The 16906-nt window shown below is 41.3% G+C and overlaps 1 protein-coding gene across 2 annotated transcripts in view; it reads right to left on the bottom strand.

Annotated features, from left to right (window-relative positions):
• LOC104036388 (transmembrane protein 132C-like) overlaps window positions 1-16906 on the bottom strand; it is a 225807-nt gene that overhangs the window by 143198 nt on the left and 65703 nt on the right. Inside the window, exon 2 of one of the 2 annotated variants that reach the window (XM_075718741.1) lies at window positions 14606-15494. In XM_075718741.1, coding sequence (XP_075574856.1) covers window positions 14606-15494 — 889 coding nt within the window. Of the gene's footprint in view, window positions 1-14605; window positions 15496-16906 lie in introns of both variants that reach the window. The other variant, XM_075718740.1, reaches the window with a different exon arrangement.

Here is a 16906-nt window from a genome sequence, read left to right as displayed (position 1 = left end):
AATCTCTGTTCCACATGTCCACATCTGACAGTTACACTTCTGCAACGACATCATACTTGTGCCTATAAGAAAATCTGCCCTAAATATATTTCACAGCAGGGTAGGGGTCCTGGCAAACGTTGTTCGGGGACTTTGTGATACGTGCCTCAAGCACGCGCGCCAGGTGGTCAGCGAAGGCGCTTGCTAGCTCTGAGAGCGGTCAGAAGGCAGCGGCGCACGCTCTTTGCTGAGGTAGCGGTGCAGAGACAGCCTTCTGCACGCACATACCCACCGACTGGATGGAGGAAGAGGATGAGCCGTCTCTTGCCCACTCGATAATTAATGGAGTAATGGATTGACTGTGACAAGGAGGAACCAGCGGATACCGTAGCAGAAAGAATAATGTGGAAACACTCCTGTAAGAACAGGAAATTTTATGGTGATGAAGACGCATGCCTAGAGCATGATTCAGCCCATGTTTTTAATTATCTATCCATTCACTTGAGCTGGGCATGTCTACCCTGCATTATGTGGGCATCTTTGTTCTGGATCTCCTGTTTCTAAAGCACTTGAAACAACATGAAGATGCAGCACTCCAAAATTCCTTCCCGTCTGATAAGTATGATTATGAGCAATCAGATGAGCAATCTGTATTCACAGAACCTGCTCCAAAACTGTTACAACTGTCCACATTAATCTGCCTTGATGATACAAGGATTTCTGAACTCAAACACTGCAGTCACCTTTAATCACAGGTGACAATTAAGATGTTTAGATCAGGAAAAAAAGGAAAAAAACCCCTCAAGTCTGACTATTAATCACAATCAGCTTTACCTACCAGGTCAGGAACACTCATTTGGAACCCTACAAAGAAACACTTCTCTAAGTGTGTTTTAAGCGTTGGATAACATGCTAGAAAGATGTGAGAAGCACAAATGGCCAGATTTAAGAATTCCCTACCAAAAAAAATGAATCCAGGTTCTAATTTTCTCCAAAATACCTATCTGGAATGAATTTCCACACAAGGCGCTCTTCTACTCTGAATGAGGAACCTCTAAAAAGGAACAGAGAATAGTTCGCCATTTTTTTTCAGATCATAAGAATATGGTCAGTTAAACTCAATTGGTGTTTCTTATTTTTCTTTCCTTTTTGTATTTACAGAAAAGAGAAACCGAAGATAACAACAGTTATCCATTGAACAAACACTTGAGGACATGTATATTTCAGGGTGGCAACTATGAATTTTAATACCACTGACTAATTTCCTTATGTTTGTAAATACTCCATTACTACAATCCCCTTGCATTTTCCCCCTCTTCTTTCATGTTTCTGACTGAATTGAGTATTTGGTGAAAAGGCAAATCATAGAGCCAATGTAACTAGCACCATTTAAGCAATTATCAGAGTAACATTCCTTATCCATTGAGACTTTTTTTTGAGCAGAGAAGGATGCGCGGATGTTCACTCGCTCTTGCCATGAATCTGTTAAATTTCCTCCTTGAATTGCTAGGAGTTAAATAAAAAGACATAATAGAAATGAACAGCAGTGGGATATGTGGAGGCGGATATAATTATGCAACACAACAGGACAATCACTGCCTTTCTGAACAATCAGAGCTTCCTAGAACAAGAAGTTCTTGACCATTTCCCATTCCCAGGAATCGCTCTTACATCCAGCAGAGATCTAGCCATGACTCACTCTCATTTAGCACTATGAGAACAAGAGAGTTGTTGTGGCTCTTTCTATTGAGCCCTCTTACCTAATATGCCTACTGTACAATGTTAGGCAAGGCACCCCCAAAACCGACACCTTCTGGTATTAGCTTTACTAACGTGGAAGAAAGGACTACTATCCCCAAACCCAAATAACCAGTAATATTTAAAACCTAGCTAACTACATGATTCTTTTACTTTAAAATAACTCTGCAGAAGTAGGAAAGTATCATCTGATTCATATCAAATGGGTAAGCAATTAGACACCCTTTAACAATATTTATTGCAGTACATAGCACATTCCCATCTGCAGGATTAAAAAGCATTTCATAAAGCATGACCTTGACTTTAAAAAGTTACTGCACATGTTTAACTTTGGCCACAGCGCACACAGTTAAGCGCATGAATAGTCTTTTTGCAGAACTGGGGCTACAGCTTCAGTGCTGCAAACGCTTCTATCCATGCACAGCATTTTTAATGTCATCTCTCCCAACAGAATGGTCTATCAGACTAAAGTGTGCTTGATTTTATTGCAAGGTGGTACAGAGTCATTCTCTCATGGGAAATCCCTAATATAGTTAATAGAGATGAACTTAAGAGGGCCATAAAGATGTTTAATGAGGTTCCATCCAAATTGCTCTAAAAGCATAGAATATAATACAGAACATGCAAGCCCCTTGTAGATAAAAATTAGATTTTTTTTTTTTTTTCTAAACTCTAAACCAAAAAGATAATTGCTACATTTATCAGATAATTGTGATAGGGAGCAGGGAGAACCCTAGAAAACACTTGCAGAAAGAATTTTTCCAACAGCGTTTTTCCTTCCAAGAGGAGGCAGACCTAACAGCTCTCCTGCGTGGGGGTGGCAGAGGGGCTGCTGAGTGTTCGGACTCCAAGCAAATCACCTCCCCTACTGCGAGGGAGGAACTGGAACGCTTCACTCTGCATTTGCATCACTCCACACAGGTTTTGAGGAACAGCAATCTGAAAGGAACTGGGTAGCAGAGCCTCACGGAGGGGACTGCGGCCACCAGAGTTTCATACAGCTTTTCATGAGAAATTTGGGTTTTTTAAGGCAACAAAATAGAAGTACTAACACAGGGAAAAAACTGCTACTCCCATCATTAGCGTTCAGAAAAAGGATAGGAGGGATTTTGAACAACTGCCAAAAGTTCATGCGATCAATTCAACTTCAAAATGGAGCTGTTTAAGAGCATAAACAAAGTTAGCGTGCCTCATCTGCTATTAGATCCCATTTCCCTTAAGCACTCACCAACACACAGTCAGGGACTGTTTCCACCCTGAAGTATTTGAAATCTAATTAAACATGGGTAGGAGTAAAAACAGAGTTGAAGTAGCTGACATAAAATTATGTGTGTGTTGAAAGGCGAAACCAGTTATATACCAGGGCACTAGACTTTCAGTTTATTGCTCTCTATCCACTACAATCATGACATATTTGCACAGCTATGGCATCCATTAGGTGAACACAGTGAATAAAAAGAACACATTACAGTGGGTTTTATGTCAATGTTTACTTTGAGTAAGAAATAAAAAGTTGTTACCATAGCAATGGACAAAGCACCCATCACCTGAGACGCTACGAAAATTAAAGAATGCAAACTGTAGATGACAGCACAGCCATACTTTAGTAACACAAAGAGATATGAAGCATATTAATTTCTGAACAACTATTCAGAACTTCTGTAAAGATCTTTCAGAAAATATTAAGGTTAACCAGCTGTAACTGTCTATAGCCGGCCGATAAAATCTTCGCTCAACTATGTCAATATTTCTGCCCAGCGTTAGTTACGATAGCATTGTCTCAGACAGATAAGAGAAAAATTCTTCAGCAGTATCCTGGAGTCTTAGAAAATGGAGATTAGACATCATCTTCACGCATTTCTGTCCAGGCTAGACTGCCGCTTGCAATATCCTTTCTAGGGCTTTGAACAGCTTGATTTAAGATACTAACGCTTCACCATGAAAGTCACTGGGGAATTGCTTTGAAGCTCAATGTCACCTAGCTCAGACCCTAATGGACTGAAGCCACAAGGTTGCTGTTACTTCCCTTCAGAGACTCTGCTGGGAAGTTGAGCTCGTTGAGGTCTGGAATCACCACTTTCACATGTCATCACGAGCACAGCAGTACCCACGAGTAAATCAAAATCCAGTGTCCAAGTCATCGACTTGAATGCTGCCACGATGTTACCTGCAAGGTCGTGCGGCCCTCCTGGCACTACAGCTGACTTGTGCAACACCGCCTGCCCTCTGTTCTTGTATTTGCCCTGAGCCTCTCTGTTCAGACCAGCTCTGTCCTCTTCACAGGGTACCAAGTAGACAAACAAATTAAAACTTTAACACCATCCTTTTACCATCTGCTGTCTCAGAAAACAGTATTATGATACTTCTAAGTGTACATTGTCCACTATCATCATACAACCAACAGCAATTAAGCACATACAAAAACCAAAAAGGTTTGGTCATTCCCTTCTACTGGAAAACTGTAATCAGGCTGCTTGTGGAAGAGAAAAGCAGAAGCTGGTGCTAACGTGGCCTCTCACGAATGTCTCGAATCCAGAGGGATAAAAAGCAGCCTGAAGCCTGTGAGTATTCTCATTACTTTTGACAGGACTAAATTTGGGTATGTTCCTAAGTGACAGGCTCCTACTGTGGGTTGGTGCTTCCTTTCCATAGGAAGAACTCTCTATGCAATCAGGGCTTTTTCTAAGTTAGACATAACCTCAAGCAGAAAAAATATTTTTGTTGCTACTGGTGCTATTTCTACAGCCTGCTGAGATGAGGCACACTGAGGGACTCTAACTCCAGCAATTAGCATCACAGCACCTAATTTTTTTAAAAGCTATAGCAAAGCTCAGAGTCCTGAGTAAGCAGCCATGCAATCCATAACAAAATTTAGTTTCCTCAAAACAGGATCCACAAATGTCCAATATGCCAAATAAGGACCCCCCTTAGGCTGGTCAGCAACATTTGTGCCTTTTACTGATCACCTGTAGGGCTGAACTGCCTTCCCCAGCGCTCAGGGGGCAAAGGAAAGACTAAGTATGACTTTATGGCCTAGTATGTCAGGAATTCTTCTATCTATCTACAAAACCAAGTTGTGATTCACGATCCACAACTATTTGTGTGTTCTGTTTAACGACTAATCAGGAGGTTGAGGAACTGAGCTCTAGACTTTGGTGTGTAAGTACCACACATTCCCTTTAATGAGCCTGTCTCTTTTGTACAAAGAGCTCAGTCTCATAGCACTCTGGAAATCAAGGCTTACATCTTAGAGCCAGAGCTTGTGGGAAAAAAAAAAAAAAAAAGCAAATCTTTTTAAGCAGCCTGACAGCTGATAATGCAGAGGGCTTTGTCTGAAACGCTTCCCCCCCATTTTTCTTTTTTCCTAAGATATGCGCTATTTCTCAAGTCTTCTTTTCTCTAGTCTTGCTGATCTAAGCAGCAATATGAAAACCTAAAACGATGTTGTTGGAGATGATTAGACTGTTAGTGCAAATTAACCCCCTGGCAGCTTTGCTAACAGAGACATTTTGTAACACACCAGGAACCAGACAAACAAACAAAAAAAGATGCTGAATTTCTTTTTAACCCAGTCTCATCTAAACTATGAATTAATCAGCTTTTCTGTGCACTGAAAGTCTAGAGACATGCAGTTTTCTTTTCGAGAGAATACTACACACAACAGCACGCACCTCTGAAGAGGCAGCACATGCAGGGCAGGGTGGGATTTCAAGGCAGTACAGAGCACCCCAACGGGGTCCCAAAGGAAACAGTGACAAAAATTGGAGTCAAACGCTCTACACCTTATCAGAAAGCTCAGCATTCTGTAGAAATTAACTCTTAAGTGCAGAGCAGCACTTCCCACCATCCCCACGCCTTCTGTGGAAGTTTTAGCTGTAAAGTGCCATAAGAACATATAAACAATTTAAGTTCTTTGTGTATGTGCTGTCACAAGTGAGGAGCAGTAGTCTGCCAAAACAGAAACTTCAATCAATCTGACAGTTTCTGTCTTAAATAATAAGCCCCACAAGCACCAATAAAACAACACAGATGATAAAAAATCAGATTTTACAGTTCTACTGGGCCAGGTACCTATTCTTGGATTACTCCCCATACTTCCACCCTGTCCCAAATCCTTCTCCCTGCAAGCTCTGAGCTATGACTTGCTGATGTCCCTCCCAGTACCATTCCAGCAAGTCACTACTGCTTTTACAGCTTTAACAGATGCACCAGGTTTTAAAGCCTTGTCATACAATTTTTCTCAGGGATACTCATTTCCATTCAGACCTACAGGCTCACACGCTTTCTTGCTTACAGTGGCCTTGGAACCGAACAGCTTGTCAGATAATCACACTGAGGATTCCCAGGAGATTCCCTAATGCATCAGATCACAGCCTTTTTCAGACAGCCAGAAAACATTATCTTGGTTCAACTAAAATCCACTCCCAGTAGTATGAAATTTCCCTGTCTACTGCTGGTTTGGGAGGACTGGGGTGTATATGGTATGATCTTTTAACCAGCCACCATTGTTTCAAATTAGGAAAGTAACCAAGGATTTAATTAACTGTTGTAACTGGAGTCACACAAGTGGCTAATAGTCTAAACAGAAATTAAGTAGAGGTGCCTTATCTCATCTTTAAGCAGCCTGGCACATGCACAGGCTTTTGCAAAGGTCAGGCAGAGCAGAAGGTAGCAGGAGCCACAATGCACCTCGGAACAGCGTCTCAAAATGGAAGGGCAAGAGCCAGTGGGCGTTTAGCAATACGTGCTGCAGCGTATTTGGAAAAGAAGCCAGGAATGACTTCACTAGTGTGCTGAGATTAAAGGGGACGGGAAGGGAAACAGAAGAGGGGATTTTAACAAGATACCTCAATATGAAGTTTCTGAAACTCAGATATGCACGTGCATTTGCCAAAAGTTAACCAAAACCTTCAGCTCCAGCACTTGAAGCAGCATTGATAGCTAGCAATGCTCTGGCTGACTGCTGATGCAATAATTTTGTTCTCTTCCATTTATGGTCAGCCCGTACAACGGCCCCCAACAATTCCTGCTACTTTTCCCATCAACATACTAGGTAAAGGTTTCAAACATACAAGCCCGAAGCTCAGAAGTCCAAATGTGTTTTACAGTTGGGTTATATAAAGTTATTATATAAACTATATATACAGTTCAGGTTTGTCTACACTCAGCTGGTTGGACTTCATGGCTTAGTCTGCACCTAGAAAAATGCAGGTGTTACCTGTCACATGAAGAGGAAGGCTGACCATCACACAGACATAGCCCTAGATTTGGCTCAAAGAACCCACAGACTTCAAGTGAACACACACTTTGGAAATGCCTACTTTCACGATACAAAGAACATTCCTACAAGTATTACAACACCTATTAAATTAATTCTTATTTAGACTTCTGCATGATAGGAATTCCACTTTACAGGCAGCTGATCGGGGTGTTAAGGACAACATTTTCAAAAGGGAGGCTGTAACTTTTGGTTCTCAGTGCTGAGTACTTGATGGACTTCAGCACCATTGAACTTTACTGCTCAGCTCCTGAACATACCAGGGTGCAAGGTCTCTTGCTGGTTCACTGGTTGCAAAGCTGCGCTCCAGCGACTCAGTCGTAGTCGATCAGCAAATGACTTCCAAAGGAAGGAACACACTCTGCCTTCTAACAACAAAGCCATGGTTTATTCTCAGTACTAAGGAGTACATTGCATTGGAGACGTCAATAGAATTGTTGAAGAAGGTTTCTCAAGCACCACATTTTTTTAAAGGCTTTTAACGAGGGTCAGGGGAAGAGTGCCTGTTCTCTCTTTTCTAGGTAATTCCAATTTCAAGTTAAAAATCAGTTCCTTTTAAAACTTTACCAAACCTGACTCACTGCTACCACAGACTCAAGTGAGCTCTTCACCTCTTCACTTGTTCTGGTGAGAAGCACCTTTTCTCAATCTCTGTTTAAAGGACATCCTCACCAGCCTAGCATTTTTGAGAATGAGTCATTTGTTTGGAGGGCCCAGCTGCCTCTGGTATGACACTGATGTCCATGAAAAGCGCCTGCTAAGGGCTAATGAAATTAAACTAACTGGAGTGTGATACCATTCTCTCAAAATAGCATTAACATATTCTCTTCTTTGAAAAAAGTATTTCTTACATCACAAATGCTTTTTAAAGTTATATTGGGCAGTATTTACCGTTTTACTGTTAGTCTGTCATATTCTCTAGTAAATGACAATTAGGAGTACTTCAACAGACTATATCCCCATTGCTTACTGAAGCAGAATATAGAAAATGACAGCACATGATTGCTATGAATTTTTAACCACACATTTACTTTGGAGAAATCTTAACAAAGCACTTGCAAGGTGCTGTTACACTTCGTTACTTGCAAAAACCATAATCCCCACAGTGTGACAACTTGTGTGTGATTTACTGTCGCCTGTATTATGTAATGCAGAGATGCCCTGTGGGGACCAGAGGCTCACTGTACCGAGTGATGCACACTGAGCACGGCCCAGCCTCTTCCCAGAATTGTGCACAGCACAAACAAGCCATCTGAGAAGGTGAAGATGCAAGCAGGGATAAAATGATAGGCCTAAGGTAACACAGTAAGTCCTGAACAGGAGTAGGAAGAGAATCCAGGGCTCTTAACTTCCTAATTACTGCACAATAAGGACTAGACCACTACCTTCCTTTCATTATCCTGCTCCACTATAGATTTGTAGCTGAATCATTACTAACCATTCGGAAACGTGAAATTAATTATTACTCTACCCTTAACTGGTTTAGTAGTGGACTTGGTAGTGTTAGGTTAATGGTTGGACTGGATGATCTTAAAGGTCTTTTCCAAACTAAACAATTCTATGATTCTATAGCAGGGAAAACAACAAAAAAATCAATAGGAATTAAAGTTTCACAAGGCTAAACACTAGACAATGAAATATATAAACCATTCATCAATTAAATATATGAAACCCCTTCAAGCCATAACTCACAGCTCTGAACACTTTTGCAAACTACCTCTGGCCTACCACCTGACTTCATGGGTCCTACTAATACCATAAAATAACTGGGAAACCCCTTTGGTGGGCTGGAAGACTGGGGAAGAGTTTCTCCAGTTTCTCTGAACCCTGATTAAAGGTTCATAAGCAAGCTAATTGCTTTTATTTCCCAGCCTTGACTTAATAATTGACTTTACTGAAAAAGAAATACAAAGAAAAATGTGAACACAATACTCTGAAAGATCTTAGTGAGCAAGTTTGCATTTTGTTTATTCAAGATGGAAACATGAATGGAGAAACTGTATCTCAGGTGAGAAAAAACAGCAGTTTGCTACCCAGAGTGCCTGAGAGGCATACTTTTCTTTATACAGTGTAAGAATTAGCCACTTACAGTTTTATCTGTGCCTCAGAATACAAGATGGATGTATGTCTGAAAGGAAGGTTTAAGGCACTATAAAAGGAAATCTAGCGTTCAGAGACTATATCTGTGTTACTTTTCACATTCATGCAATAGGTGAAGCTGTGGGTCTGAATTTTTGAGGATAAGACCTTCTTTTCAATTGAAAGCCGAACATGAAATAAGGAGACAACAGAAGCGAGTCTGAGGACTTCAAACTCCTCTCCCTTTAGCTGTCAACTGAAACGCTTTTGTGCGGTGAAATCACTTTTAAATATTTAAGTAATGCAAAGCTGCATAGGAAATGAAAAATGTTTTGTTGCGATTCACATCTGGAGACACACATGTAGGCCCAGAAGAGCATCCCACCAAATCATTCTGTCTCTCTTCATTTCACTTTGAGCTGCATTAGTTTTAAAATACAAAGCAGTATAAAAAAAGCACACTTCATTTCACAGCTGGAAATCAGCATTCCATTTACTGTGGAAAATAGGTACTTGGGGTAATATGTCCCTAATTATGGGTTAACACAAAACATAGAGTGAACTAAGCTCTGGTTTTGGTCTCATATTCTGGTTAACTTCAGCTCCAGTTAGTCATTACAACATCACTTGCATTTGCAGTGATGCTACCACCACACTGCAGCATTAAGACCTGATAAACCAACAATTAAGCAGAGGTAAAATTCAAGGTACTAAAGGTTATTTCATCATAAGGCAAGATTAAAATGTCAGTATCTAAAATTAAACAGTAATTGCTTGAAAATGTGAATACTTTTGTTTCTTTTATATACATCAGGTAGAACAGCTGCGGGCAGTGCCAAGCACAGACAGCTCCTCTGAGTGGTTTACTCCCTAAGGAGCCTCAAATAGGTCTTCCACGCAAACCAGGCAGATGTAGTGCTGGAGATCCCCCTTTTCCATCAGCAGTTCCTCCAAAATGGCTACTTATGGCCAGATCACAATCTAGTCTTTGAAATATTGAGATTTACAAGCAAGCAGTACACCAATGTTATGTTCATAACTACTTTTTCTAGCTGTGGCTTTTCTGTAGTGCTACTCTGTGCATCTTCCTCTAGGTTTGTAGCTGTTCTCAATGCTACGAACACAGCACTGCTGTCAATACTCATTAGGAACTGACATATAAAGCTGCCTCAGCTGATGGGTTTAATAGCTTTCCTCACTGCATTTATCCTTTATCCTTCTTCCAATCTGTAGATTTATTATCACTACTAATTATCCATTTTCTTGGGTTGATTTGTTTGCTGGACAAAGGTAATTCAGTAACACTGTTTACAACCTACATCTCTTCAGGTGCAACGAGCTGCACTGCAAAATCTGTAATAAGAAGCCCGAGGGGAAAAAAAAAGTACCACTGTTTTTCACCTCTTCTCTCTAATCAGGACAGATAACAACTTCATCCCCTTTCTCTCTACTTACCCTGCTCAATACCTCCTGTAAATCGGGTTATCTGGTAGTTCAGCACCTTCTAGAGTGAGTTAGAGATTAGCTGCTGCCCAGCAGGGTAACTTAAAACACTTAGCACTCCCACACCTTTTGCTTTGGCCCTGTGCTGTACAGTGCTCTGCCAGATCAAATGTGGCATGTCACGCCATGAAAAACAGATGGAAGGATCCATTAATGGTGTAGTAGCTGGAAAAGTATTTAGAGCTAGAGAACAAACACAGCAATGCACACAGGCCAACCTTTTCAAAGCTGCCTAATGCATTCAGCTCACCAACTCCCCAGTACTACAAATAGAAATCAAGTGCCCAGCTTCCTACTTGCCTTCAAATATCGTATCTCAGCATACACACACAGCTACGTGTTTCTGAAAGTTAACCTCAGAAGAATAGCTTATTTTTAGTATGGTTGTGATTTTCCCCCTTATTTGTAGCCTGCTGGGTGTGAGGGCAGTTCATAAAAGCATTCAAGAACAGGGTCTTGCCCTAAGGATTTTGCTTTCTAATCCTTACAGACAATACACCCAAAATAATGACTCAGATTAGAGAAGCTTGTGTACACAGCAATTGGTGAAGCAACAATCAATCACAGTAGCTCTGCTGAAGCCAGTGGTGTTAATTTATAACAGCTCTGGGAAGTGCACAGAAGACTTAAATGATCTTTATTTTAAATATTGTTAATTTTTTGCTTTTCTGTCCTATACTGATGTTACTTCTGTTCGTAGTTTACCCAGCTGCTAGAGGTAACAGTAATTTTCCTTACTGAGCAGTCAGCAGTAAGTGTAATTCATCTCTCTTCCAAATCCTCCCCAATGGTACGAATGCAGTGCAGTATTTTCTTCCCCTTCTCTATTTCTTCAGCTCTTTTATCAAGATTTTCCCATTCATATTACTATTGATAATACATGGCAAACCCAAACCCCTTTCTATCAGAGGAAGTCTTCTAGGAACAGGACTGAAACAGGCTTCCCACTCCCGAGAGTGATGCCGACCAACTGTTTGCATTTTCTACGTTGCGTATAGAAAACGCCTGTAAAGACTTACCAGAGGTGACACGGCAGGCCAGGAATGGGCCTGTGAACAGAACCTATATCCTATACCCTATCAGTATTGTTCACACTGCTTTCACAATAGCCTGTGCTGACTAGATGCAAGAAAGGAAGATCTGTGTTTATTCAGACAGTGCTCCTACTGCGTTAATGTACTACCATGCATAACTCGCTTCACTCCCTGTCATATTAGTCATTCTCTTTGACTTTACTGGTGTTCTTGGGCTGATAAATTTATAGATACAGTAATAGGATTCTGAATTAAGACACAATTTAAGAACACAGTTTCAATTGGAATGATTTGTGGATATGAGGTCATTTAGACCAGTCTACTTTCCTTTTGCCAGAGAAGATTTGTAGCTATTATTCCCCCCCTCTCCCGGCCCAAGCAATGATCACATGCTGTTTGCTTCAGCACTGGATGTTGCAATACCTCAATGAATAATATACAAGAAGCAGAAAATAAGCAAGCCCACTATGCCTGGGGATAATGTGTGGTGTGTTTTTCTTTAGGATGATTAAATGTGAATGCATGTCATAGGACGTAGGGATTGCGCTGCCGGGAACCCGTGAGTATGAGAGCGTACAGCCCTCTATCTAACCAGGCAAACGGCCACGGAGAAGGTTGAAGGAGCCCCTAGGCAGACGCAGCATACGCACTGGCTACTCCCTGGCTGCTGTATTTGCTTGGCTTTTTGTCCTGTAACATACAGGCACTTCATAGATTCCCGAGTCAAATTCTACATTCTTTCACACCTAGGAAGTTTCCCCAAAGACAACAGATTTCTGCCACAGACGCAGGAGCCTGAACGGGACTTTGCCAGCCTTTCACCGGCACTCCACCACTAAAAAGAAACGAAACCTTGGAGGCTGACAGAAGGGGCCACACAATTCACACCTCAGGGGACGGTACCACACAACATTCACCAGTGGGTATCAGCTGTCCCTTCCTATTGCCGTGTCAGGAAAACAGTTAAAACCATTTCCTTTTCTTTCACATGGAGTTACCCTCCTGTACACCTTAGGCAAAGCTTCTATCTGATGCCTTAACAACTGCACAGATCAACATCTTTGGCAGACACAAGAGACTAACATGCCTGCAAGACAGAGTTCTCAAACCCAAGACTGTTTTGGAATATCTCCCATTGCTTTTCTTACCTTTGGTGGCAGCGAGCAGGAAGCACACTGAACAGCACTGATTTTTAGAACATGAGTCAGCCCTATACTACATCTGAAGTCAATGACCACCTGCCCATCTCCACTGAAAGCAAGCAAAAGCCATGTAAAAAAAAAAAAAAAAAAAGAAAAAAAAAGAATCTTGGTTTCTTTAGCCTCTTGTGTTCTTGTGTCTGGTTCAAAGTAACTTTAAGCAAAAATCCAAACCCTTCTTTTCACCAAAAGGGTGTTTCAGCAAGAGAACGTGGCCTGAGCTCCGCATTTGTGGTAACACAGAACCACCAATATACCAACAAATGTCAGACTGTTCACTTCAAATAGAAGTCACCTGCTCTCAAAGCCAATCCATTTTGTCCGTAACAGCAAGTCACACAGGCAACTACTGACATCCCACATTACTATCTCTATCTATTGCACCTCTCAGCATGCAAATGATATCCTTGCTGAGGCAGATTCATTTCTGAGCAAAGAAATACATCACCAGATTTCAACAAGCTTGTTTATCTTCAACTTACTTTTCAGGAAAATAAAGACTGTGACACAGACCTTCAAAGGGTGATCCCCTCTCCCATCTACCCAGCAAACACTCAGTTCATTGCCTTTGGATTTCTTCTTTCACTACAGCTATCCTTGTTATGTGGAAATGTATTCTGTTTGTACTACTTTGTGAAAAAGCATTTTCAATAAAAGATAAGCAACAGCATCAGAAAAGACTTCTATAATGAAGGTTTCAGTCAGTAAACAGGTGTCTGGGAGATTATCTCACCAACTTAACCAAAGCTGCAAACATCAGAACGATTCTGGGATGACTAAAATCCCCCTTTTTTAAAATAAAAGCCTTTTATCTGCCAAGCGACACTTCCTGTTCTAAAGGCTATTCTCCTCGGTAGTTGTCAACTATGTATTAAACTAATTCATATAAGCCTTAGAAATAAATACTTTCATGTGCAGAATCTTTTGGGAAACTCTGATTCCCTGAGGCTTTAAAGAGCAATTGTTGCTTATCACCGTGGAAATTTCCCTTGAATTTAAAACCTGGTAACAAGGAAAAAAAAAAGATACATCAAATATTTCAGTGATTAACAAGTTACCCAATCTTTGTCATCCTCAAAGGATTTTCATCTGATCAGTAGGGAAACTACTAAAGAAGAAAATAAAAGAAAGTGATGTGACCCAGTAAGACAGTTCTCGTGTTCATAGGTCCTGTATTCGCTACTCCTGTCCAAAATAACGGCACTCGCTTCTAACAGTGCCTTACAGTCAACACCACTATCAAACACATTAGGCCTTATTCTAAAGGATATATGTGTTGGCAAAGACAAACGCTACTTAACTACAAGTAGACAGTTAAACCCCTCCCTAAAGAGCTCTCCTAACAAAACCACTCTGTGTGGGAGAGGCAAAGCACTGTCAGAGCACTTAAAGAAAAGCACGTAATTGAAGTTTTGCTACGTTTAAACTCCATGCCTGTGCAGTAAAAACCCAATTTTAAAAGCCCTGTAAAGCACAGAACTTTTCTGGTGCCTTACTGTCTGTCACTGCGCAGAAATGGCCCCACTAACGCAGCAAATTGCTGTGTTTTGTACATTGTTGCATAACGGGGGCATGTGATAAATGGCATGACATACATGTTAAAAGCCTCCTAGTGATGGAGGCTTTCAATCCTCTTCACAGCGTTCAAGGAGGAAAATAATGTATTTCAGTGACTAGGAGCAACCTTCAGCGTGGATTAACTTCAAATTGGTCAAGTGTCCCCAACATCTTTGTGTGCTACCACGTTAGAAACATGCAAAAACAACCTACCGTACCTGAGTACGAACTGATCCACCGTAGAATTGTTGGCAATTGTCACATAAACATTCACAACCTCTCCTTGTTTGACAGGCTTTGATGGCAACCAGACAACAATATTACTATCCAGCCGCAGCTCCGTTAGCTGGGAAGTCTCCTGGCCTCGGTAGAGGCTGACAGATCCAATCCTCTGTAAGTGGGACATGGTTTCATCCACGCCATCTTTTCCTGGCCGGATAGCATTTCCCTTCCTTATATCCTCAGCGGTACACTCTCCCTTTTCATCTCCCGGTTGGATAGTATAGTAAAGCTCCACAGGGCTCCCTTCAAACTGATCCGGTGGCTTCTTACGGCCTGTGACGACAGTGGGGGGGTTAAACCAGCTTGGCAGGAGCTCCAGCTCTGCCACACACAACCCCAGGTCCCCTTTCAGCCGGCAGCTGCCTCTGACTTCCCGCGTCTCTCGGAAGGCAAACACCCGCAGGCAGGGCAGCCGTTCTGTGGTGCTGTAGTCATCCCAGTCCCTGCCCACAATGTAGAACAGGACCTGGACTTTGGGCTTGCTCAGGTAAATTTTGTCGCTCATTATGTAGGCCTTAAGTTTCCAGTTGTAAGTAAACTTGTTGGCAGATCCAAAAAAGTCAGAAGTTAACATTAGGTCCTGGGGCACAACTTGTTCAACAGAAAAAGGTCCATAGGTGGCATTTAATATTGGTGGGCTCTTGGCCTTGTATGGGAAGAACGATTCCACCCTGGACTGCAAACTGGAATTTCTCATGAAGTCCTGGTTGGCTTCTTTGAGAAAGAAAGATGTTTCAGCACTGAATATCCGATAGCTGACACGGAGGTATGTTGGTAATGAAGAAAATCTCTGATTATTGTCCAAGGTCCCACGACAATCTGTCACTAAAAAAAAAAAGGTGATGCGAGTTAGGATCAAATCTGCTTAGAGGTTCAAAGGGACATTTACTATACCTTTAGTGGAGCTGCCTGGTAAGTTAGGGACAAGCATTATTTTATGCAAAAAATATTTACAGCCTAGCTACGTGTTTAGATGTAGCTAATTCTTTGTTGCATTACGTTCACAAAAGAAAAAAATGCAGGCTTTAGTGCTACTTCACATTTAACTATGATAAAGGTTTTGTCACGCATGCACGCATACATCCACAAGTGATGTACAAAGGGTTGCGTGCAGCACCATCAATTACTCATACTCCCAGAGGGAGCAGGAAGAGGAAGATTCACATAGCAGAAGCAAAACTTGTCCCAATAGCCATTTCACATGGCTCAGCTGACTGCAGCAGTGCTTTGCTAATGCACAGCAAACACATAAAGTACTCATTGAATTCTTTGACTATCAACTGGATGAGAAATAAATAGGTTACTTGTCACTCCTGTGCAATGTCTCACCTCCCTAACACCACCTCAAGCAAACTTACGTAAGTTTGCACACACCAATTCTCTTAAGGACTGGCCACAAATTGAAGTCAAAGCCTTCCAAAAGCAATTCCGTAAGTAAACAGGGTGTCTTTTAAACCACCCATGTGCTCACCTTCCCCTCTCTTTTCCTGGTCACACCATCCCCTTCTAAACTTTTCACCCACTTAGAAACTTCTCTCCTGTCTTTCCAATCTTCTGTTCAGTTACAGCATGCGTAAGGTATTCAGTACATTGGTACGGTCCACTGAACCACAGCCCCCGAAGGGCTGCTTATCACTATCCCTGCAGGAACACTGGCCAGGAGATCAAAGATAGTTTCTGTTCTACAGCCAAAGACAGAAATTGCTTTTCTAAGAACTGACACACACACCCCATTTCACTCTCTCTCTCTCTGTCAAGAAACCTTGCTCTCTTATTACTATTTCTAGCACTATGGTCTATGCCTCTATAATTTAATACCAACAGTACCTCAGCTTTCTAAGTTATTTAAACACAGAGGCACATCACAGGCTAGAAGTATTTTAACAAGTGCTAACATATAAAGGTGCACACAGAGAGAAATTGGTACATACTGGCCAATTTTAAGTTTCAGCTGAATATCAGATTCCTTTTGACTTAAATGCTGTTTTCGTACTATAAAGATTAACAATGTATATTGTTGAAAGACAAAGATTACCTAATTAGGTAGATAAGAACAGAAGACAGTTAAAATACATGTAGATTACATAATGCTACCCACAACCCCTCTTCCTAACTCCTGCTGAAGAGATTAACTATAGGTACAGAAGGTAAACGAATGATGATGCATCTGGTGCTAGACTGTCTTTAATATTTAAAAATAGACCTTGCCCTCAGACATATGTCAGTTCCAATATCCA

This window comes from Pelecanus crispus, chromosome 11 (assembly GCF_030463565.1).
Source record: "Pelecanus crispus isolate bPelCri1 chromosome 11, bPelCri1.pri, whole genome shotgun sequence".
Classification (NCBI taxonomy): Eukaryota; Metazoa; Chordata; class Aves; order Pelecaniformes; family Pelecanidae; genus Pelecanus; species Pelecanus crispus.
This window is presented reverse-complemented; position numbering and strand designations above follow the sequence as displayed.